This window comes from Heterocephalus glaber, unplaced genomic scaffold (genome assembly GCF_053883595.1).
Source record: "Heterocephalus glaber isolate CG9 unplaced genomic scaffold, H.glaber_assembly_v1.0 deba00001497, whole genome shotgun sequence".
NCBI lineage: Eukaryota > Metazoa > Chordata > Mammalia > Rodentia > Bathyergidae > Heterocephalus > Heterocephalus glaber.
This window is the reverse complement of record NW_028258320.1, coordinates 49,004,871-49,030,516: the sequence shown is the minus strand read 5'-3', so window position 1 is coordinate 49,030,516 and position 25,646 is coordinate 49,004,871. Positions and strand designations below refer to the sequence as shown.

Sequence of the window (25,646 nt, the reverse complement as noted above, 5' to 3'; positions counted from 1 at the left end):
GCTTTTGATCTCTATACTAGAGGAAATCAAGGAAAAGGAATTGTGTTTGGCTTTGGGTCAGCCAGTCAACAATATCTGTCACTTCCTTTAATAGGTTAATTGAAGGATTCAGTGAGATGGTCTATTTAAAAAGTTACGTAGAGTATAGTTTAAATAAATAAATGATTCCTCCTGTCTTCTGATGGATAGGTTTAAAAATGAGAGTGTGTGACTGAATTGATTCATTCTTATTTTGTGTTTTTTTTTGTTTTAATTTGTAAAATGAACATATTCTTTTGGGAAACATTCTATATGATTGTTTCTTTTTGAGGAAGCCTGTTTTGGGGAGAGTATATCTGTTTTGAGTAAAAAAATCATACTGGAGCAGCTTGTCATTAATGGGAAAATAATTGGGGAAAAGGCAGATCTGCAAAGTGACTCTAGAGCTCTTTTTGCTGACTTCACTGACTCATAAATTTTTTTCTGGATTCAGAGTTATTACTGGGCAAGAATGAAGTTATTTCCCGAGGTACATGAAAAACGACAGAAGAAACCCTGACCAGGTTACCTATTGGATGGCAACCCTAACTTGGACTGAGTGGTCTGCCTGGGAGATGAATTTGAAAGTAGACAAAGTATTCAGAATGCACATGATGGAGCTAACACCTGGTCCTATAGCATGAGGTAGAGGAAATGATCTTCACAGTCAGTCACTAATTTTCAGTTATATTGTTATTCCCTAGGGAAAATAATAAATAAAAAGATGAGAAAAGGCCACAGAAATTAAATTGTAGAGAAGAGCTAAGGAGAATGTATGAGTAAAATCTTTAATGAGGCTAGAGACACCTAAAGCACAGAGAATATTCAAAGAATTTGGAAATAACCAGGGGAACTTGCAGGATGCACTATAGGATTGAGGATTATTACTTCTGCATCTTTTTAAATTGATGAAAATGCTGGTAGTTTATAAAATCTGTCATTTGGGATGAAATAAGACTTTGGTGTGTGTTTTTTTTTTGTTTTAGATTTTGGTTTTGTTGCCTGCCTTCTTTCTTTCTTTCTTTCTTTTTTTGTAGACATTGTTCGAAGTGATGTTGCCTTGGATAAACAGAAAGGCTGCAAGATTGCTCAGCACCCTGATATTATGCTGGAGCTTCAAAGAGAGAAGGCAGCTCAGATGCAACTGGTTCTTCTAAAGGAGCAATTCTCCAACACTTACAGTAATCTCATATTAACAGGTAAGGCTAATGGAGTTGGCTAGAATCCTGGAGCATTATATTGATGACCTTTGTCAGTTGGCAAGTTGATGCTTCAGGGGCACTAGTGTGGATTCCACCCACTATATCACATTTTAAACTATAGTGACTCTTATTTTCCTATAAAATATTTCTTATGGTTTACAGATATATTTTGGCTTGAAGCTGAAAGTAATTGATCATGTTTTTTCAAAAAACATGACCAATGAGAACCCAATGAAACTTTGTAAAAAATATGACTTTCTAGATGTGTGCCAGCAGATTTCAAAGAATGACTAAATTTGGTTGATATTTTTAAAGAAGCAACTATTTTTACCTCCGTGGTTCCGGCCCCTGCCTCACAAGCGCAAGGTCCCGAGTTAGATCCCCGGTACCAAAAAAAAAAAAAAAAAAAAGAAGCAACTATTTTCCTCTTTCCGTGTATACTCCTTCTATGAACCCAGTGAATATAAAGATGAAATGTAAAAGAGATACTAATAGCTGAGGGTGTCCAAAACCTCCTGGGGAATTTTATTTTCTTTTTAAGAATATAGAAGCTATGATACTGAGCCATAATCCCTTATATTTGCAGTTCTAGGAAGAAAGCAAATGTGTGTTAGAGCTACAAAGAGATAAAACTGTTTTTTGGTACTGGGGATTGAACTCGGGTCCTTGAGCTTGGGAGGCAGGTGGCGGAACCACTGAGCTAAATCCCCAGCCCTAGAGATACAACTTTTTTTCAGGACTTCCTGCAAACTTTGCTGGTAAAGAGCGTGCAAGCCTCATGCATTTGTTAAGCTTGGGAATAGAGTGTATGTAATCACAGACTCTAATGTGAGAATCATTTAGAATTTGAGATAAACCCAGAAGAGCAGTCCAAATTACCTTCATTTACTTGAGAGTATGCAAGGCATATCTGCTTATATCTCAGTGAACTTTAACAAATCAAGTGTGTGCTTTCCCTTATTTATGAATGTTAAAAAAGGAATGGATGGAATATCTGACAGGCTAGGAACAGCTCACATTTACTTTTGTAAACTCCAAGTTAGGAGAATTTTAACTTTTTTTTTTGGTACCTGGGATCGAACTCGGGCCCTTGGACTTGCGCAGCAGGCGGCAAAACCACTGAGCTAAATCCCTGGCCCAGCTTTAACTTTTTAAATAGGCTTCTTGGTATTTCACCAGGAATTGCTAAGTGGCAACCAAATTGTTTTGCTTCTCAAAGAACATAAGATTTTCTCCACTTTTCATTTGGACCTGGTGGAAAACTCAAAAGCACGAGATGAAAGCCAGGTTTAAATGTAGCTTTGGTGAGAACAGAAGAGGATTATGAATTTCATAACTATATGCCCTGCTTTTTGCTGTTTGATAAATCATTAAGCAAGGAACACTTAAGAGTAATTTATGGCCAATGGATGTATGTTCGTAAAGTGGTTAGTGAAACTGAGTTTAAGATTAGGTGTTTGGGAAGAACATAAATTTTTCTCTAAGTTTCTTCAGTCTACCTCTATAAAATCTGTATCTATGTAAGTTTATATTTATGTATCTCTGTATATCTTTGCCATTAAATGATTGGAAATGAAATATTTTCCTTCTTTTTAATATTTTTAGGCATACATTACTCTGTGTTCTTTAATGTAGCATAGAAAAGTCTTAGAATTCTAAGCCTAAACTGTGGATCCAGATTGTGGCTCAAAAGCATATTATCTTTGAAAACGCAAGTATTCTATTGAGTTCAATGGAATCTTCTAATTCTCAGTAACATAATCCCTTTGGATGTTTATTCACAGTTCAAAATGTTGGAATCAACATTGTCAACTTTTATCCTGACAACTTGCTTACTTTCTACTAAACAAACTTACCCTAGAGAAGAGCCTCTTTCCTGCTCTCACTTCTCCCAAGCTGCTTCAAAGAGTTCTCAGGCATTTTCCACATTTTTCACCCAAATGCCTGTGCAGAGGTGGTACCTTGCAGCGGACCGAGCATTTGGCGTGCCCTGCTTTATTTACATGAAAGTTCAAAAAGTTTTGGTTCCAGGTGTTGGGAAGAGATGGCATCATTTCAGTTTAGCACCAATGACTAAACTATTTTAATGTCTTTTAACTAAGTCTTTGATTTTATACAGTGTGGTTTTCTAATTGTTATGAAGTTTAATCCTTGATTTCTTGTATAAATCTTGAGAACATGGTCTCCAGACAGCTAAACATAATATTTAAACATAACTAAACTAAGTTTTGTAAATATTTCCCTTTTCAGTGATGAATGTATATTGGTAAGGAGGGTGAGGTTGAAGGAGCAGAAACCTTTCAAATGAAGTGACTTTCTTTACTAACACATTCAGAACACCTTCTCTCATACTTCTGGTTGGTGATATTCTGCTTATTTTGTATAATTCTGGCATAATGTGTGAAATATTTATAATTCAGTGTTTATGTGGAAATATGATGAGGAAATTGAGCCACTAAAATCTCAGAAAGATCTTTTTCAACCCCCTTCCCATTATTTATGGAATTTCTTATATATGAATGGGAGTGTATAATTGCTTCCTAACCAGGTAGTGGTATATTCTTTATTTTTAAGATGGGACAACTAAGATCCCATATAGTAAAAAAAACAATAATGTGTTTAAAATGTCAGGTATTTAAAAGCATGTTCTCACAAGAAAGTGCTTATTTTTGTTTCTCCTTTAGCTGATGTGACTCTTAGCTGTTATGATGAGAGCATGTTTTCATATGATATATTTCAGCTAATGATCCTTTTAAAATAGCTGTCAATGGGCTGGGGATTTAGCTCAATGGTTCTGCCGCCTGCCTTGCAAGTGCAAGGTCGAGTTTGATCCCTGGTACTAAAAAAAAAAAAATAGCTGTCCTTCATATAAAGGCAAAGGATATTCTAGCTTTGTAGGTCGTTGGATAAATTTGTAAAAGAAAACAACTCTACAGTCAGTGATAATGGCAGATAATGGAAATTAACACAAAACATGAATTATAATATATATGCATATATATATTGTTGAATTAGCCCTCAGTACATTGTACTTTTAGAAAAGTGGATTGTTTTCAAGTATTTTTGCATAATTTTAAACTTATCTTAATGTTCTTATGTGAATGATTCATATTGTATTGGAAGTAATTTTGTCTTCACCTAGCTTAGAGGGTTTTTGTAATAAACATTAAGGTCCCTGGAAGGTGATGGAGTGATTCCAGTAGAGTATCAGTGATGGAAATATTTTAATGGTGATAAGTAGTGTGCCACATTTTTCACACTGACTCATTGCCATGGGCATGTATGCTTGTCCTGCAGTTTTCTGAGTATGAGATTATTGTCACTGTGCATTTCACTGAAGGAGTGGCAAATGAGAGCAAATGAGTGGAGAGAATTGGCAGAAGCCTTTAGGAAAGAACAAGGAACAGATGTCTTATACTTCTTTGTGCTTTCATGATTAATATAGTAATGCTCCATTAATTTGTTGTAAATGTTCTGTTATATACAAATTAATTCACCTGAAGACTACTTTTTAAGGGATAATATTAATATGTATTAAATAATTTTCACTGGTTCAGATTCAGTCATTTGTGTTCCATCCCCTCACTCTCTTCCTCTTTTGAAGGTATAAAGTGAACTTTTCTGGTGGGTCCCTGTACTGTAATAAATAAAAACCATAAAAATTAAGTCAGCTTTAAGGAGAAATACATTTTGTAGGATTGTTTTTAGAATAAAACTCTGGGAGGGCAAGGAATATACTATTTGTGTAGCATTCTGGATAATATGTAGAGAATGATAAATGATCTTGAACTGAGGTAAGGTTTTTAACAATGTATTTGTGTGATGAAGTGATCTGGTCAACTTTTTATATACAGGTGCTTGAAACCATGAAGCCACTATAAATGACACCATTACTCAAGATATATTCCGTTATGAGGATTCTTATGTTATTGGCCCTCATTTTACATTTGCATCTCTTTTTTCAGTCATTAGATGGAACTAGACTGGGATTTCTGTGATCTGCTTTCCTGTGTTATTGTGACATATGAATTGAACAAAAGATTTTGCTTCCCTGTTATACTTCAATCTGCTAACTTCAGTTGAGCTAAAGGGCTCACATCAGTGAACAAGAACTGTTCTTTTAGTGACAAAACCATAATACTCAGGAGACTATTTCTAGGTGGGCATAACGCTACAATAGCCACAGTAGCCAACACAAAAAACCTATTTATGTGTTGAATTCTTTTTCTGTAGCACTTTTCTTGATCATTCTAACCTGAAAAGATATTTTCTTCATTTTCACTGTTATTTAACAATTGTCTATGGCATTAATTTGGCAATTTACACCAATACATTTTTTGTTTAAAATAGAGATTGTTTTATTGGTACATTTTAGGTATACAATATAATGACATTCATCATTGGAAATTTGCACCTTTACATAATTTCTCTTGGTTCTTATTTTTCCCCCTTCCTCTGCCCTCCCTTCAACCCCTCCATCCCTCCCTATTTACAAAGACTTTGTTTCTATTTTTTCATTTTCTCCTATTAATTCTATTCCCTTCTTTCCTTTCCCCTACCCCTCCCACTTCCCCTTCCACTTTGCTGCTTTTCTTCCTATATCACATTTTCTATTATATTTTTTGGTCCTTGTTTATACTTTCAGTTTGTCACACTAGAGAAACTATTTGGTATTTACACACGTGTCCTATTTATTTCACTTAAGAGTATGGCCTCAATCTGCATCCATTTAGCTATAAAAGTCTCTAGTTTCTCATTTTTTATGGCTGAGTAGTACTCCATTTTATAAAAAACCCACATTTTCTTTATCCCCATCAAATCCAGTTGATGGGGATTTGGGCCACTTCCAAGTTTTAGCTATTACAAATTGTGCTATGTGCTATGAACATGGGTACACATATATCACAGTGGTATGATTCTTTTAATTCTTTGGGGAAGATTCCTAGCAGGGGAATAGCTGGGTCAAATGGGACTTCCAGTCCTAGTTCTTTGAGGTATCTCCATACTGATTTCCACAGTGGTTGCACCAATCTAAACTCCCACCAGCAGTGGAGCAGGGTTTCTCTTTCACCACAGCCCAGCCAGCATTTGTTATTGGTTGGTTTCATGATAGCAGCCATTCTTTTTGGGGTGAGGTAGAATCTCAGGGTTGTTTCCATTTGCATCTCTAGAATGACCAGTAATGTTAAACATTTTTTCATGTTTATTTGCTCCTTCTAATTCTTTGTCTGAGAAATGTCTGTTCATTTCAGATATCCATTTTTGGATTGGGTCTTTAAATTTGGGAGGTCTGATTTTTTTAAGTTCTTTATAGATGCGAGATAGTAGTCCTTTGTCTGAGGAAGAGCAGGTAAAGATTTTTTTCCCACATTGTGGGTTGTCTCTTCACACTGTTGGTGGTTTTTCTTGCTGTGCAGAAGCTTTTTAATAAGAAAAGATCCCACTTGTTGATTGTTTGTGCTAGTTCACGGGCAACTGAGGTTTTGTTCCTAAAATCCTTTCCTACATCAGTGTCTTAAGAGTTCTACCTGACCTCTGTTCCAGGCGATTCAGTATTTCTATTTTAATGTTTAGATCCTGAATCCATTTCGATTTTACTTTAGGGCATGGTGAGAGATATAGGTCTAGTTTTAATCTTTGGCAAGTTGAAACCCAATTTTTCCAACACCATTTATTAAAGAGGCTATCTTTCCTCCAGTGAGGGTGTATGCCTCCTTTATCAAAGATGAGATGACTTAGCATGTCTCTAGTTGTTTCTGCATCTTCTAATCTGTTCTACTGCTCTTCAGGTCTGTTTCTTTGCCGGTGCCATGTTGTTTTTATCACAGTAGCTTTGTAGTATAGTTTCAAGTTCAGCGTTGTGATACCCTCTGCCATGTCTCTGTTACCTAGAAATGCTTTTGTTGTTCTGGGTCTCTTCTTGTTCCAAATGAATTTTTGGATTGTTTTCTCAAGGTCCATGATGTATACTGCTGGGATTTCAATTGGGATGGTATTGAATCTATACAGCAGTTTTGGAAGTATGACCATTTTCACTATATTGATCCTACCCAGGAGCAAGGGATATCTTTCCATTTTCTGATGTCATCTTCAATCTCTCTTTTCAGAGTGCTATAGTTTTCAGAGAAGAGGTCTTTGATTTTTTTTGTTTGCTTGATTCCTAGGTATTTCAGTTTTTGGATGCTATTGTGAAAGGAATTATTTGCCCTATTTCTCTCTCAGGGAGTCTATTGTTGGTGTGGCAGAAAGTCATTGATTTTTGTGAGTTTACCTTGTATCCAGCTACTCTACTGAATTTGGTTATTAAATCTAGAAGTCTTTTGGTGGAGTTCTTTGCCTCTTTTATATAGAGTATCATGTCATCTGCAAATAATGACAATTTGACTTCTTCCTTTCCTATCTTTATACATTTTATTTCTTTCTCTTTTCTAATTGCCGTGACTAATGTTTCCAAAACTATATTGAACAAGAGTGGTGAAAGTGGACATCCTTGTCTTGTTCCTGATTTTAATGTGAAGGATTTCAGCTTTTGACCATTTAATATGGTACTGGCTGATGGTTTTCATAGATGGCTTTTATCAGATTGAGGTAGAGACCATCTACTCCACTTTTTGTAGGGCTTTTACCATAAATGCGTGTTGGATTTTGTCAAATGCTTTTTCAGCATCTATTGAGATGATCATATGGTTTTTGTCCTTGGCTCTATTGATATAGTGTATTACACTGATTGATTTTCGTATATTGAACCATCCCTGCATCTCTGGGATGAATCCCACTTGGTCAGGGTGTATGATCTTGATGATCTTCTGCATTCTATTTGCCAGTATCTTATTAAGATTTTTGCATCTATGTTCATTAGTGAGATTGGCCTATAATTCTCTTTTTATATTGGGTCTTTCTCTGCTTTGGGGATCATGGTGATGTTTGCTTCCAGGACTGAATTTGGGAGTGTTGCTTCCCTTTCAATTTCATTGAAGAGTTTAAACAGTAGTGGCTGTTGGTCCTCTCTAAATGTCCTGTAGAATTCAGAAGTGAAACCATTAGGACCTGGGCTTTTCTTAGTTGGTAAGTTTTTAAGTATGTTTTCAAATTCATTGGTTGATATTGGATCGTTTAGAATATTTAGGTCTTCATTGAAGACCTAATGTTTGGTAATTCATATACATCTAGGAATCTGTCCATTTCTTCTGTGTTGTCCATCTTATTGGCATATAGGTTCTGGAAGTAGGTATTGATGATCCTCTGGATTTCTGCTGGGTTGTTGTAATTTCACCCTTTTCATTCCTAATTGCATGGATTTGGGCCTTTTCTTTCCTTTTTCTGATAGGTTGGCTAAGGGTTTGTCAGTTTTGTTGATTCTTTCTAAGAACCAACTCTTGACTTCATTAATTATTTGTATCATTCTCTTAGTGTCCATTGAATTGATTTCTGCTCTGATCTTTATAATTTCCTCCATTGTATGAGCTTTGGGTTTGTCCTGCTCTTCTTTTTCTAGAATCTTGAGGTTCCGCATCAGGTTGTTTAATTGGGCTTGCTCTGTTTTCCTAATATGTGTATTCACTACTGTGAATTTTCCTCGTAAGACTGCTTTCATTATGTCCCATAGATTCCAATATGTTGTACTGTCATTGTCATTTAATTGAAGGAACTGTCTGATTTCTTCTTTAATTTCTTCTGTGACCCATTGGTTTTTCAGAAGTGTGTTGTTCAATTTCCATGTGTTTGTGTAATTTTTGCAGTTTCTTTTGCTATTGATCTCTAATTTCATTGCACTATGGTCTGATAATATACAGGGGATAACTTCAATTCCTTTGTACTTACTTAAACATGTTCTATGAGTGAATATGTGGTCTATTTTGGAGAACAACCTGTGTGGAGCTGAAAAGAATGTGTATTCTGATTTTGTGGGGTGGAAGACTCTGTAAACATCTGTTAAGTTCATTTGTTCAAGAGTTCAATTGAGTTCTAGTATTTCACTACTTATTTTTTGTCTAGTTGATCTATCTATTTGTGACAGTGGGATATTGAGGTCCCCCACTACTATTCTATTAGTGCACATGTGACTCTTCATATCCATTAGTACTTGTTTTATATAGTTGGGCACACTAGAGTTTGGTGCATAGATATTTATGATTGTCATCTCTTTCTGATAGATTGTTCCCTTCACAAAGATGTAGTGTCCTTCTTTGTCTCTCTTAATCAGTATTGGTTTGAAATCCACTTGATCTGCAAAGAGGATAGCTAATCCTGCTTTTTGGGGGGTTTCTGTCACATGGTGTTTTGTTTTCCACTCTTTAACTTTCAATCTATGACTTTCTTTTTGAATTAAGTGTGTTTCTTGTATGGAGTATATTGTTGGATTTTGCTTCTTGACCCATTCTGCCCATCTATTTCTTTTGATTGGTCAGTTGAGACCATTAACACTGATGGCTATAAGTGATTGGTATTGACTTATCGTTCTTATGGCTTTTTCTTTTTGTTGGATTCTCTCCCTTTACATTTAATTTCTTGTGGTGCCTGATGGATTCACTCTGCTGTGCTTCCTGGAGTTGTAATCCTCATTTTCTGTTCCTAGGGTGTTATCTAAAATTTCTTGGAGTGCTGGTTTTGTATTCATGATGATCCTAAGGTGCTCTTCGTTATGAAAATGTCTTATTTCTCTATCAATTTTGCAAGACAGTTTTGCAGGGTACATCAATCTGAGTTGGAGATGTTTTTCTTTTAGGGCTTGGAATATGTCACTCCAAGCTCTTCTTGCCTTGAGAATTTACACTGAGAAGTCTGCTGTGATTCTGATGGGCTTTCCTTTGTATGTGATTTGTTTCTTTTCTCTAACAGCTTGTAGAACTTTGTGCTTCTGTTGAGTTTCTGGAATCTTAACAATTATATGCCTGTGTGTAGTTTTTTTTTTTGATCAAGGCTCTTTGGAGTCCTATATGCCTCACTTATCTGTATGTCAAGCTCTTTTCTCCTGCTTGGGAAGTTTTCTGCCATTACTCCTGTGAACAGTTCTGTATGTAATCTGCACTCTCTCCTGTTTCTTCGTTTTCTTCAGTCAGTCTTATGTTATTCTTCTTTGCATCATCTAGCAGCTGCTGGATTGATTTCATGTTGTCCCTTACAATTTTGAAGGAATTTTTCTTTTCCTGGTCACTAATTGCAATCTTATGTTCTATATCTGAAATTCTGTCCTCACATTGGCTCATTCTGCTGCATAGACTTTAAATGGAGTTTTTAATCTCCTGGAAATCTATTTGCATCTGTTTTATGGATTCCATTTGTTTCCTATGTTGGCCTTCCATTGTGTTCCTCAGCTCCTTTATTTTTTTAATCTGTATCTTGTCTAGAGTTATTAATCATGTCTTGGACTATGGGCACAATCTCTGCTCTTATCTTAGAAATTATTTCTGATTTCACTTTTTTGCAGATCCTCTTTTGTTGCCAGTCCAGGGAGTCCAGGTGTTTGAGTATCAGAGTGTTCCATCTCCTTTGCCTTTGGGGTTACTGTAGGTGATCTGAAAGTCTGGTTTTGAGACTTGTTTATGTGTCTTTTCATTTAGACTGGGGGTCGGTACTGTTGGGGCTGGCACAGCTCACCTCCTCAGTGCTGGTAGCAGTGGAACAGTGGCCTGGAAGCCCCTTCCTCTGGGCTGAGAGTGGTTGAATGGCAGCCCAGAAGCTCCTTCCTCTGGGCTGGGAGCAGTGGAACAGTGTCCTGGAAGCCTCTTCCTCTGGGCTGGGAGTGGTTGAGTGGTGGCCTGGAAGCCTCTACCTCTGAGCTCGGAGTGGTGGAACGGTGGCCAGGAAGCCCCTTCCTCTGGGTTAGGAGTGGTGGAACAGTGGCCTCGAAGCCCCTACCTCTGGGCTGGCAGTGGTGGAATGGCGGCCCGGAATCCTCCACCAATACCTTTTGATATTGATTATGTTTCAAAATTAAATTTGTTATTGGTTCAAAAATCATTTACATTCTTTAAATGTCTCCTATATCTTTTCAGTAAAGTGATCCACTTAATGTTTTTTGAGATTCTGGGTGATTCATTTGCCTCTAGTTTCTATTTGCCTCTCTGCTTTCCTCTTTCCTTTCCTCAAGTTAAGTGAATTTTATTATAAATTTATCTTTAAAAACTGTATTGTCAGATATTCTGTATTTTCTTCCACTCTACCCCACATGCTTGGTTAAGCCTCATGTCTTTTATTTGCCATGTTCTTTGTTAGCTCATAGAAGTCCATCTTTAAAACTCCTTCCTTTTTACAGTAATGTCACATTTTATACTCGTTTGAAGGGATAACAAAATATATAGCTTGTTGAGTTTTTCTTTATATTGGGAGAAAAAGTATTTTTTATTAATGTGTACCTAGGTGGGTGTGATTGCATGTAAACCATAACCAAAAGCTCTGGATAGCAGAATTTTTAATATTAGGCTTTTATTTTCTATGGCATTTACTACTAACTTTGTCATAGTAAAATAATGTTTAAAAATGACCTGAAAAGTGATTACAGCATTGTGTGATATTTATTTATATGTTTATTAACATAGTATAGAAGAATGTGAACTATATCATCATAGAAGATTCATCTTAAAGAAGTTTTTTAAAAGAGGATTCTTCCAGAGGGCTAGAGATTTGTCTCGTATGTATGTATATTCTAAACTGGAACTTCAAAATTTCAATATCAGAAATTTTTAATATAGGAATTAATATGAGAAAATGAAAAAATGGAAACAAAGTCCTTGTAAATAGGAAGGGATGGAGGGGTTGAAGGGAGCACGGGGAATGGGGAAAAAATAAGAATCAAGAGAGATTATGTAAAGGTACAAATTTCCAATGATGAATGTCATCATATTGTATACCTAAAATGTACCAATAAAATAAAAATTAAAAAAAAATTATAGACTAGTCCCTCCATGTTAGAGTTCTCCAGAGATAGAAACCAATAGCACTTATCTCTATATCTATGTCTATATCTATATCTATATCATCTCTATCTCTATCTATCTATATCATCTATATCTGCATCTATGTAGGAAAATTTATTAGGGGAATTATCTCTTGTGATTACGAAGGAAAATGTATCACAGAACAAAGCCTCAGGACCTGGGAATCCAATGATATACTTTTTAAAAAGTCTGAGGCTGAGGAGCTGAGAATCCCAGATCTGTTAATTTTACATTTGGGGTTTCAGTAGCTGGAGAACTGGGAACTCTAAAGGCAAGGGCAAGAGAAGAAGAATGTCTCAGCTCTAGGAGAGAGAGAGAGAGAAATTTGCTTTTCTTGTGTTTTTGTTGTTACTGTTCTTTCTGGACCCCTAGTTAATTGGATGGTGCCTGCCTACATTAAGGGAAGACCTTCCCTACTCAGTGGAAGGTCTGGAAAGACCCCCACAATATACCCAGAAGTAACACTTTATAGTTATCCAGGTATTCCTGGATATCAAATTGACACTTAAAACTAACCATTTCACTGTTCATGATATGATGTATTTTACAAGTAACTTACCAGTAAAATCTGTTTTAAGGTATTCTTTATAAGTACTCAAAATAGTAAGCATCATTAGTTATTAAGCCACTTGATGGGAATTTGACTGTGATTTTAAAGATCTATCTATCTATCTATCTATGTATCTATCTATGTATCTATCTATCTATCTTCATTCATCACTTGTGATTGTGGTTCTAGATTTCAGAATTTAAGAGTTCATTTTAAAAGCTGGTTACACCAGATTAGGGAGAGTAAATTTTTCTGTACTAGGAATCAAGAAAAGAGTTTATTTGTGTAATGAATAGGTTCTGTAGCTGCTCATTTTCTGTCTTTTTGAGGAATGGGTAATCAAAATAGTTTGATTCAATTCCTAAGTGCTATTTACTAAGTGCTTGGTGTCTATTATTATTTTCTGTTGCCTTTTCACATTACTTCATTAAAGGAACTTTTGCACATTCCATCAGCAGACTTCTTAAGGCTGTTTCTAAGTAAGTTGTCTCCTGCCACCAGACCAAACTTCAGTGAGTTTACACATTAGTGGATCTTGGCTCATCTACCTCAGCCAATCAGTCATGATCTGTATGCCATTGGCCTCAACATCTTGATTTTTTTCTATATTTTGATAATTTATTACATTACCTTTTTCATATAAGTAGGAGCCATAAGTAAAGGAAAACTGGAATTTTGTTGTCCAAACTTTTCTCTGCTTAATATTTAATTAAGAATGGTGAATTATGAGGCTGTAACTGAATTTATAAGGCAAATGATCTTCCTGCTTCCTTTCTCTTTGTTATAGGAAAGCATTCAAAGTACAGATGCCATTGAGTTTATCTAAGCAAGTGCCTTCCTCTTAGAAATTAATTTTTGTCCCCAGTTGTAAGAGTACTACAATTATATGTACATCTTACATTCTCACATTCAGTCAACTGCCAATTGAAAATACTTTTTAAAAATTGTGTCTATACTGAACATACATTTTCTTGTAAATATTTCCTGGATAATACAGTTTAACAACTATTTACATAGTTTTTATATTATTTCAGTCATTAAATGTATATTAGTCATCTTGCTGACAAAAGGCATCTGTGCTCGCGCAACACTGGGAAGAAGTATACCTGGAAGTGCAAGTACTCAGGAAAGGGGGCAAATAAAGACCCAAATAGGGGAAAGGCAACTTGAATGAGAAGCCCACAGATGAATTCCAGTACCAGGGATAATTAGAAGGAGAAGTTGAACAGCCTCTCAAACCTGGTACTGGTTATACCCCAAACCCAGCCAACATGACATCTTGGGAAAGGATCTAACCCCCTTAATGAAGAAGCTGAGTTGCTGTGATCAGTACCTATCCTAGCAACCACCCTCCCATATCCATCTGACCCAATTCTCTTCTACTAGAAGAGGTATCCTGACAAGTGAGATATTTGCAGATCAGAACACTAAGGAAACTAAAAGCCAGAGAATCATTTGGAAAGCAATGACTGAGTAGCAGTTGCAGGCCATTGGGAAAGAAAGAACTAAGGGCATGGTCCTGGGTAAGGATCTGCAACCAGACTCAGAGAGCCATGGCTCAATTAGTTGCAAGGGTGGACAATGGTTGCAATCTGTGATCCAGGGAAGGAGAAATGATGCTCAAACACTTCCAATGGGGGTACTTTTCCCTAGCTCTCTCAAATATTGATGATTTCTGTGCCCACAGAACATCCTGGCTGTTGCCCACCATTCAGATACAGTAAAAGGTGGTGCCCACATGGGAACCATCCCATTGTCAGTTGAAAGATTCTGAGCTCTGCAGGCCTTAGACATCACTAAGTTTTCAGGCTGGATAGTGACTCTGTGAGGTACAGATAGATACATGTGTGCAAGCAGAGAGCTAAAAGGGATTGCTGTAGATAAAGGGTGGTTGCATGGCACAGTCATCCAGAGAGGTATAGAAAAGACAGATGTAACAGCTTCTGGGATTATTGAGGAGGAAAGGAGTAGATTAAGAAGGCTCCTTTGGAAACCAATGGAAGACTGGGTACATGACCAGCCACACTGTACCCTTCCCCCCAACACAATTAAAGATATTTAATCATAAGGCAGAGGCAAAAGAATCCTGGCTAGCCATGCCAAAAGGAGTACAACTGAAACCAACCAAATACAACACTGCCTGCAGAGGAAATGGGTCCTAACACCCAAACCCTCACCGGCTGGCAAGAGAACATATCTTATGAGGGGAACCAGCTCAAGCACCAGTATACACATCCAACCTCCTAGAAGAGCAATGGCAAACCTTTTAGAGCTTTCAGTGATAACAAACAGCCAGCTGCAGCACACATGCCATAGGTTTGCCACCAATCTGTCATCCACGGAGGTCTGGAGCTCAGTCCCTCACAACTGCAAGGCAAAGTTTCTCCATTTGTGAATGTAGAAGAAAAAGCACACTGGTTGAAATCTGACTGCAGTATAAATAGGACCGAGAGAACTCTTTTCATTGTACATTTTATATATGTGGGTTTTTTTCTTCTTTTATCTCATATATATTACATAAACACATATGTGTGTCTTAGCTACTTTTTCACTGCTGGAACAAAATACTCAACACCTACAAGCTAAAGGAGGAAAGGTTTATTTTAGCTTACAGTTTTTAGAGGTTTTACTTCATAGTTGGCTGGCTCCAAGGCAAGAGGGCATGGCAGGGGGGCATAGCAGAAGAGAGACAGTTTTTGGCAAGGCACGTAGAAAACAGCAGAGAGCCTCCCTTTCTCTTTATAGTCCATCTAGGCTACAAGCCTATTGGTGGGTGTTACCCACATTCAGGGTGTGGCTTCTGTCTTCAAATAAATCCATTCAGCTGCACCCAGAACTATGCTAAACCAAACATTAGACTAATCCAGTATCACACACTTATGATCTAGTCATCTCCCAAAAGCTCCACCTCTGAGTGCATGAGGCTTTTTGAGAGGGATCTAAATACAAGCCATAACAATATGTGTATGTATGTGCATATGAAAAAGAGAATTAAAATGAATTAATGGCTTTGATTTAAATAGTATCTTTCATGGGCATTTAAGGTTAACCCATGCCAAAAATTGAGTATGGAGGTTTAAAATACAAGCTATGTATCAGCATATTAATTGGTTTTAACATTCTCACAGCTTCCCTCAATTTCCAGTTACAATTTCTCCTTTCTTCTTCCTTTTTTTTATCCCTGAAAGTAACTTTTCAAACCCCTCTCCACCAGCCATTCACCCTCTATATAAAAGTGATATCAATAAAGGCCTGTCCCTTGTCTTACTTTCAATTGTTGTTATCTCTTTTTTCACCTTTCCTTCTTTCTGAACTATTCTCTTTCTTTTTCCTTCCTTTATTCTCTACATCTCAGCTTACTTGTTGTCATTACTACGTAAAACTGTCTGAGTTGTTGAAGAAAGGGTGAAGTTTTTAAAACAAGTTTTAAGTTGCATGATTGATATATGGTTGGCTCTATAGATGCTGATATAAGTGGTAGTAGCTCTCTTTTTGTAAGGACTCAATTGGGACTGATCCTATTAAACTGAGTAGGCTTAAAATGTGTATAAATACCAAAAAAAAATCAAAGCTAAGGTCACATCACAGAGAAACATACACTAACTGAAGAGATCTCCATGAAAGTAGCAGAGTTTTTTCTATTCTTTAACTAATCCTGAATCCTTAGCACAAAAACAATACAAACATGAGAAAATGAGACAACACATACCTCCAAATAAGTTTTAAATTCCCCAACTCTGATCTCATGTGCACTAAAATAGAAGTCACAAGTAAGATGTAAGAAACCAAATTGTTAAAATGCTTTAAAAGACTAAAGAAGAAACAGAGTAAACAAATCCATAAGGTATCCAGTAAGCTTAAAGAGGATGAAAATAAAAGGTTTAATTAATAAAATGTTCAGCTCCTTGAACTCATGCAGATGGAGGAACCTGCCTATTTCCCCTGGGTGGATGGGGGGCAGTGGTCACTTGCACTCCCAATTCTGAGCCTGTAGATTCTGTGCCTAGCCATGGCCCCCCACCAACTCCAAGCCTGCTTTGTATTTTGTATCTCCTTGGCACTGGGCAGCAGAGGTGCTGATCAACTGACAAACCTGATCTTGGATGATGCTAAAGGCCTGGGAGAGAAGGTAAGCCCGAGACTTGACAGCACCAGGGAGAAACAGACCTGATGTCTTAGTTACTTTTCTCATTGCTGAGACAAAATACCCAACATCCAAAGTTAAAGGAGGGAAAATTTTATTTAACTCACAATTTGTAGAGGTTTCAGTCCATAATCGGCTGCCTCCAAGGCAGGGTAGTTTGGCAGAGTAGCATCACAGAGGAGGAAATAGTTCATGGCAGGCAGAAGACAGAAAAACAAGCAAGTAACTACCACAGCTCTTTCTATCCCATATATTTTATCCAGGATACTTAGGGCAGGTAGTATTCACACCCTTAATCCTACTGTCCTTGATCCTAGCATTGCACCATGAGTCAATTCCAGCATAATAAACTCTAGATCCAGCCATCTCTGAAAAAGCCTCACCTATGACCACATGAGCCTTTGGAGGGGACATCTGGGCACAAACCATAACACCTGACCAGCAGCACTAGCCCCAAGAAAAACCCACAGCTATTTAAAACTACAAAAACAGCATGGGGTTTTACTGTGAAAGTGACTCCTTTGCAGAAGACTAGAGTTGGAGAATAAACCCAGTGCAGCACCTGCCATACTGCCAGACAGTGTTTAATCAGGCTGTATTTTGGGAAGGGGTTGTTTAAAATTGAGCCTCAGAGAGCTTCATTTCAGAGTTTCCAGTGTTACACTCCCACAGTGACTGGGTGAGAGATAGCTATGAGAGACAGCCACACAGAGGGGTATACATAGGCCCCATGAGAACTTAGAGCTCAGGGTGGGAAGGATATAGGCTCTGCCTTATGTAGTGAGAAACCAGACTGAATGTGGCTTTCCAAGGAGGCTGGATGCGAAAATGTTGGCATTAAGTCAAACAATCTGTTCAACTCCTGCCTTGTGGTCTACAAGCATTAGAGACCAAAGGGCTAATTGCTTCTCCTGTCTACCAGTGTAAACAAGGACAGGTATTGTGAGTGGTTACCAGTTTGGGGTCTATGGACAAAGGGACCTATGGAGGAGGGAGGGGACCTCACAAACCCATAGGCCATAAACCTAGGCAGAGAAAATTGTGATTTTCTGGATTCCATGACTGTAGATTCTGGAAAGAAACTACTTATTCAAAGATATAGAGGAATTTTTTTCAAATTCACTCATTTTCTCCCTCTTTTTTCTTCATTAGTTTTTTGGGATTTGGAGTTTATTGTCTTTTCCCCTTCTTTTTAAAATTATTTTTTCTCTCTGTTGTTTCTTTTGTCTTCTTTTTTTGTTCAGTTTTTTGTTACTATTATCTATTAAATTACTTTTAGTTTAGTTATCTAATTCTCTGGATCCTTGCCCCCCCTCTATTTTGCACAGCCATCAAGCTTTATGACTATTTCAATAGTTAGTTAACTCTATTCAATTACCTTTGAATACTGTTCTATTGTTAGTGGAGAGGTAAAGTTGTTCCATTCAGTAGATATTTACTATAGATCAGTATTTGGCTTGTCATAGTGTTTATACTACTTCAGATCTCTTTTCTGTGGTTAAGGATAGCACATTATTGGTTCATATGATATGCCAATATACAGTTTGTCTTTGATACTATTATTGTTGCTGATGTTATTACTGTAGCTGAGATGACATAATTGTTGCTGTGAATTTATTTTCACTGTATTCCAATATCTGGATTGCCTTTTTGTCGTTAATACTATGGTTCATTCCTGGGTAACTGGGTACTGAGTCAAACACACTGAAGACTCCATTTACAAATAAGTGGAAGAGACTGTGTTCTGGGACAGGAGCAAATGGTATAATTATCCATGCTGAGAGGGCTTCACTGAAAAGCAGGCATTAACTAAAGAGGTTTCCATACTAGTAGCAAAACCTTATACTATAAGCAAACCTCAAGTCTCAAAACAACAACAACACAAACAAAAAATAGAAATATGAAAAGATTAGGCAACAAAATGTATCTCCAAATTCCCAACTCCTCCATAATTGGAGACCCCTGAACAATCAAGAGAGAGGAAATCAAGAGGCACACAGTCATATTATTTGAAATGATAAAAGATCAACAAGGTGCTTGAGTAGCACAAAGAAGATATAACTTAACAGATGATGGACCTAATAAATGAAACAATCAGCCAGAGTACAGAAGACACTAATAAAAAGCTAGCTGAGCTAAACAGAATGACATAAAATATGAATACTCAGTACAAAAAAAAATTAGAGTTCATAAAAAGGTACAAAACATAAATTCATGTGATTAAGAATTCGATTGAAGGTGGGCCGGGGATTTAGCTCAGTGGTTTCGCCGCCTGCTGTGCAAGTGCAAGGACTCGAGTTCAATCCTGTGAGACCCAATTTAGCAAAACCAGAACCATGCTGAGAACATTCTCCTCCATTTTGCAAATATGTAACTTCCAGCTGCACTCTGTCTCCCGGGAGAAAACCCCACCCCTAATGGATAAACAGAAACTGTGTTTCAAGTGATCTGCAACAAACTGTTACCCAGGGGAATGGGAGGAACTAACTGTGCTTATCCTGGCTTCTGTAACCAGTTTCTGCAACAATCCATAACACAGGGGAATGGGAGGAGGGACTTCTGTGGTTTTCCCCTTTAAATATGCAGTCCTCATTTCAGTTGGGGCCTTTGTCTTCTGACTTGGTTGGAGTGTACATGGGTCCTGGCCGGAAAATAAAGTTCTCCAGTAAGATCCCAGGACTGTGTTGTGCTTTGAGAGTTCATCGCTAATCTAATTTGGGGACGAGGTCCAACATCTGGAGTCCCCAGCAAGATCTCCTTGAGCCGACAGTCTTGGGCCTTACTGCCGCCCGGGCCGTCACCGACCTGCCTGAATTTTGGGGAGGCCACCCCGAGGCATTCCGGGGCCCCGAATTCGGCGGGTGTTGACGGAGTCGTGCAGACCTTGTTTGGATTTGCACTGGAGAACTTTATTTTAAAAGCCTCCGGAGGTAAGGACCTGATGGTCTTTGTGGGTCGCGACTGGGGGAACAGAAGGAGGTCAGACACGACACAGACTCCTCTGTTCGGGGATTCACTGTGACGACAGGAATCGCCCACCAGGTTAAAGAGTGACACAGGGGTTGCACTCAGTTGTTTGTCTGGCACCATGTCTGTCTTGCTTGTCCTCGTGCTGTGTTCTGTGTTGTTCTCTCTTTCTAGTCTGAAGAAGGAAAAAGGTATGGGAAATTCTGAATCCAGGGCGCCTACGCCTCTAGATTGTGTTTTAAAATTTTAAACAAATATATTCTGAGGATAAGGAGGATAAATATGGGGTGAAGTTTTCCAAGGGAAAAGTTCGCACTCTCTGTGAACTGGAATGGCCTAGATTTGGGGCGAACTGGCCACCTAAGGAAACCTTTGACTATGGGGTTTGTTGGGGAGTCTGGGGTGTCATGGCAGGAGACATCAAAATCCCCCTTTCTCTGAAAAACCCCAGGCTGTAATATCTCTTCTCGAGTCTGTTTTCCACACCCATCAGCCTACCTGGGATAACTGCCAACAACTCCTATAAACTCTTTTTACCTCAGAAGAAAGGAACCGTATCCTCCAGGAGGTGATTAGAGCCGGCCTGGAACCCGTTGGTCACGCTGTCCCTGACCATGCGCAACGCGTGGAGGCTGTCATGCCAGCAAAGTGTCCGAATTGGGACCCCAACACAAAGGAGGGTAAGAGGGAATTGGACACTAACTGCCAGCACCTTTTGTGTGGACTCCGCTTGGCAGCATGAAAACCTACTAATTTGACCAAGGTAAGCGAGGTTCTAACCTTACCACTATTAATCTAGCTTTTGTTTCTCAGTCAGCCCCAGACATTAAAAAAAAATTTACAGAAACTAGAGGGATTCCAGGGAAAAAATAGATCTGAGCTCTTGGGCATTGCCCAGAAAGTCTTTGATAATAGAGACACTCCAAAAGAAGCAGTCGCCAAGAGGCTTGGAAAAGTAACCATTGCCGCCCTGGAAGCTCGTAAGATTAAGACACATGGAGGAGAGAAAAAACCACCACCCAGAGGTTCCAGAGGGAGATACAAAATTGTTAAAAGAATTTCAGAGCCTCTTTCCTCAGGTTTGGGGAGAAACAAACCTGCCCGGACTGGCGGCACATCAACCTCCTGTTGTGGTCACCCTTCTGGCAGCAGCAACCCCCATCACCATCAAACAATACCCCATCAAGACAGCTGCCAGAGGAAAAAAAAATGAGGATTCATTTGTGAAAACTCCTGGATGCTGGAATCCTGAGACCATGTAAGCCCCCCTGGAATACTCCACTTCTTCCAGTATTAAAACCAGGCACGGGAGACTATCGCCCAGTCCAGAGTTACATAAAATAAACAAGAGGGTAGAGACTGTTCACCCAACTGTCCCAAATCCCTATACACTGCTGAGCATCCTGCCACCAGAACACAAAGTATATACTGTATTGGATCTCAAGGACGCTTTCTTCAGCATTCCCCTGGCACCGGTGAGTCAGCCTTTGTTTGCCTTTGAATGGGTGGACCTGGATCAGGGACTCTCGGGACAGTTGATCTGGACTAGGCTGCCTCAGGGATTCAAAAACTCCCCCATGTTGTTTGATGAGGCTCTGAATCGGGATTTGTCTCCCTATCAAATAGCCCACCCAAATGTGACTCTGTTACAATATGTAGATGATTTGCTCATAGTCCCAACTGACCTTGCAGCTTGCAAGGAAGCAAGCAAGGACCTCCTTGAACTGTTATAGGGTTCAGTTTTAGGGTCTCAGCCAAAAAGGCACAAATTTGTGTCTCAAAGTCCACCTATTTGGGCAACCAATTATCTGAAGAAAAGCAATTGCTTTCAAGCCAGAGGATTCAAGCTATCCTCCAAATTCCAACTCCAACCACAAAGCACCAGGTCAGGGAATTTTTAGGGGCTGTAGGCTATTGCAGACTCTGGATATTAGGGTTTGCTGAAATTGCGAAGCCCCTATATTCAGTCACTGCCGGGGGGAAGTCCCCACTCTGTTGGACAGAGAAAGAAGAACAAACCTTCCAGAAACTAAAAGAGGCCCTTACTTCGGCCCCTACTCTGGCTCTCCCAGACACCACAAAACCTTTCCATTTGTTTGTGACAGAAAAGGGAGGAATAGCAAAAGGAGTATTATCCCAAACCCTGGGACCTTGAAACAGACTGGTGACATACTTATCTAAGAGACTAGATCCAGTAGTTACTGGATGACCATCCTGTCTGTGAGCCATTGCAGCCACTGCCTTATTGGTAAAAGAGGCTGACAAACTGAATCTGGGCCAAGACCTGATTATTGTTGCCCCACATGCGGTTGAGACATTGCTAAGAGGGGCTCCCAGTTGGTGGCTCTCAAATGCACTGTTAATCAATATCAAGCCCTGCTCCTCAATCATCCTAGGATCACTTTTGCCCAGACCGTGACCCTCAACCTGGCTACGCTGCTCCCTGATCCCGAGTTGGACATGCCTGTCCATACCTGTAAAGATGCCATCTCCCTGTCTTCCTCCAACCAGACGAGGTTTACTTCACAGATGGTAGCAGCTATGTGGAAGAGGGCATGAGATATGCAGGGACAGCTGTGGTCACACTGGAGGGATAGATAAAATGGGCTCAATTGCTGAGCCAAGGGTCTTTGAACACAAAAGGCTGAACTAATTGCCCTAACACAGGCCTTACGGCTGGGAAAAGGAAAAACTATAAACATTTATACTGACAGCCGGTATGTGTTTGCCACTGCTCATGTACATGGCGACATCTACAAACAGCAGGGCCCTCTTGGAGGCAATTTGGGAACTGAAGGCAGTGGCCATTGTCCATTACAGAGGACACCAAAAGGGGGATCACTATGAGGCAAAAGGAAACAGCAGATTTAGCGTCCAAGAGAGTGGCCAAAGAACCACTGGGGCCAATAGATACCCTACTTGTAAAGCCCCTAAAACACTTACCAAACCAGCCAAACTATACCCCTGAGAAAAAAGTTCAAAATAAACAATTAGAAACAATAAAACAGGGTTCTCGATAGTAGGAGAGACCCTATGGCCACATTTGTTTGCCCAAAGTGTTGGGAAGACAGATACTTCAATAACTCCACTGTCTCACCCATTTGGAAAAAAAGAAATTAAGAGATTTGGTAAGCTCTAAGTTTTCCATCCCAGGACTAACTCTGTTGGCTCAAGATATTTGTTCCTGGTGCCATGTATGCGCCAAGGTAAACTCCCCAAAAAGGCCCAGAAACATTGGGACTCGGTTTAGGAGGACCCAACCAGGAGAACACTGGGAACTGGACTTCACTGAAATAAAGGCAAGTAAACATAAATTCAAGTATTTGTTAGTTCTGGTGGACACTTCTTCAGGGTGGGTAGAAGCCTACCCAATCCGGACAGACTGCAGCCATGGTCACAAAAATATTGCTCTAAGAGCTCATCCCCCGATTCGGCCTCCCACACTACCTGGGGTCTGACAATGGTCCGGCCTTCATGGCCCAAGTGTCTCAACAGTTGACAAAAGCCTTAAACATTAAATGGGAATTACATTGTGCTTATCGCCCACAGAGTTCAGGGCAAATGGAAAGGATAAATAGAACCTTAAAAGAGACATTAACTAAATTTGTTTTAGAAATTGGTGGAAAGTGGCCTCTTGTTTTGTTATGCATTAGATGCCCCCCATATGTAAAAAAAAAAATCACCCTATTTGAGATCGTGTACGGGAGACCTCCTCCTCTCCTCCTAAGAGTTAATTTGGAACAGACCAATGAATTCACTAATGATTTTTTTTTTTTTTTGGTACTGGGGATCGAACTCAGGTCCTTGAGCTTGCAAGGCAGGCAGCAGAACCACTGAGCTAGATCCCCAGCCCTTCACTAATGATTTTTTGATTCGGTCTCTACAAGCCTTACAAGAGATTCAGCTTGAGAACCATCACCACGTATGGGCCACCAGAGGACAACAGCCTTTCCTGCCCCACCAGTTCAAACCAGGGGATCTCATCTTGGTTCGCTGACATCACTCCAAGACCCTAGAACCCCATTGGAAAGGACCTTACCCAGTGATCCTGACAACTTCCATGCTAAAAGTGGCCGGACTCACCCCTTGGATTCACCACATTCACACCAAGCTGGCACCACCAGAGGACAACCCACTTTTGACATGGAAGGTCCTCAGCCAGCCCGGGGACCAAAAGATAAGACTGGGATGGGAAACAAAACTATAATTATGCTAATTCTATGTTTAATAAGGTTTCAAGAGAGTGATACTAGCAACCCCTATACACCACAAACAAAAATTTGGGAACTCAGGATAACTACAAGTGACAGAGTGGTCAGCCAAGTTAATAAGGGTCCCGATACCAGCCAAGTTAAATTCAGTTTAAGTCTGTACAATCTGTTTTCAGAAACATGGAGTCTAGCTAGAGGAACAGGAGGGTATACAATTACAAATTGGATGGAACCACATCCCGTTCAATTCTCTTTGTCCAGCAGAGCACACTTCTAACAGTGGGGAAAAGAGAGATTATCACTGTGGTGCCTGAAAATGTAAAACTATAGCCTCCTGACAAGTCCAAGTAAAGGATGTTTGGATAAACATTTCAGTTTACTAAAAAATTCTGATAACTTGCTATATATAACAGTGTATGTGCTCCCCCAGATCCTGTATTATAATAAAAAAGAAGGACAAGAACATTTAGGCCCAACCTCTAACCCCTATGGGACCATTCACTTGGTCCCTATACTCCTCGGGTTAGGTGTGGCTGGTCGGCAGCCACTGGGACTTCCTCCTTAGTAATACAAGATTCTAGCTTCAAAGCCTTCACTCATCAGGTTGCTCGAGATCTAGGTTATTTAAAAGATTCAGTCTCCAGGTTAAAAAAACAAGTAGACTCATTAGCTGAGGTAGTATTACAAAACAGAAGGGGTTTAGATTTATTATTAATAAAACAAGGTGGGTTTGTGGGTTTTGCATAACCTTGGGTAAAACATGCTGTTTTTATTCCAATCAGTCAGGGATTATCTGTGACACCCTGGCTACGGTAAGAGAGGATTTAAAAAAAAAAAAATCAAAAAAGACAAAGCTGGTACCAAGTTATGTTCAATTGGTCACCTTGGACAATGACTCTAATATCCACCTTGGCAGGATCCTTGTTTATCCTCCTGTTACTACCAATGATAGGGCCCTGCATCTTAAATTCATTAACCAATTATATTAAACAATGGGTAAACTCTGTTAAACTAATGGTATTGAGAGGACGATACAATCCTCTCCCTTCAGGAAAAAATGGAGGATGAATCAAAGATTTGATTAAATGGACCAGAACCAGTGGGGAATGTGAGACCCAACTTCTTGTGCTTGTGCAGCAGGCACCGGAACCACTGAGCTAAATCCCCGGCCCAAGATTATGATCTTAAGTGCATCCATTTACCTAAAAATTGACAAGTTTATCCTTCTTTATGGCAGAATAGCATTCCATTATATATAAATACCACATTTTCTTTATCCATTTATCTGTCAATGGGCATATCTGCTGTTTCCAAGATTTAGTTATTATAAATTGTGCGACTATAAACATAGATAGGTCTGTATTGCTGTTGTTTGATGACTTTAACTCTTTCAGGAAGATGAGAAGGAGATTAGCTGGGTCAAATAGAACTTCCAGTTTTTGGTTTTTGAGGAAGCTCCATACTGATTTCCATAGTGGTTGTACCAATTTACACTCCCAACGACATCGGTGAAGCTCCACCACCACAGCCTTGCCAGCATTTGTTATTGGTTGATTTTTTGATAACAGCCATTTTTTTGGGAATGAGATGGAATCTCAATGTTGTTCTGATTTGCAT

The 25,646-nt window shown here is 39.0% G+C and overlaps 1 protein-coding gene across 2 annotated transcripts in view; it reads left to right on the top strand.

Annotated features, from left to right (window-relative positions):
* The window catches only part of Hpse2 (heparanase 2 (inactive)), a 905,145-nt gene that overhangs the window by 133,964 nt on the left and 745,535 nt on the right, over window positions 1-25,646 (top strand). For both annotated transcript variants that reach the window (XM_087185109.1, XM_087185110.1), the window contains exon 3: window positions 1,056-1,217. In XM_087185109.1, coding sequence (XP_087041235.1) covers window positions 1,056-1,217 — 162 coding nt within the window. The remainder of the gene's footprint in view (window positions 1-1,055; window positions 1,218-25,646) is intronic.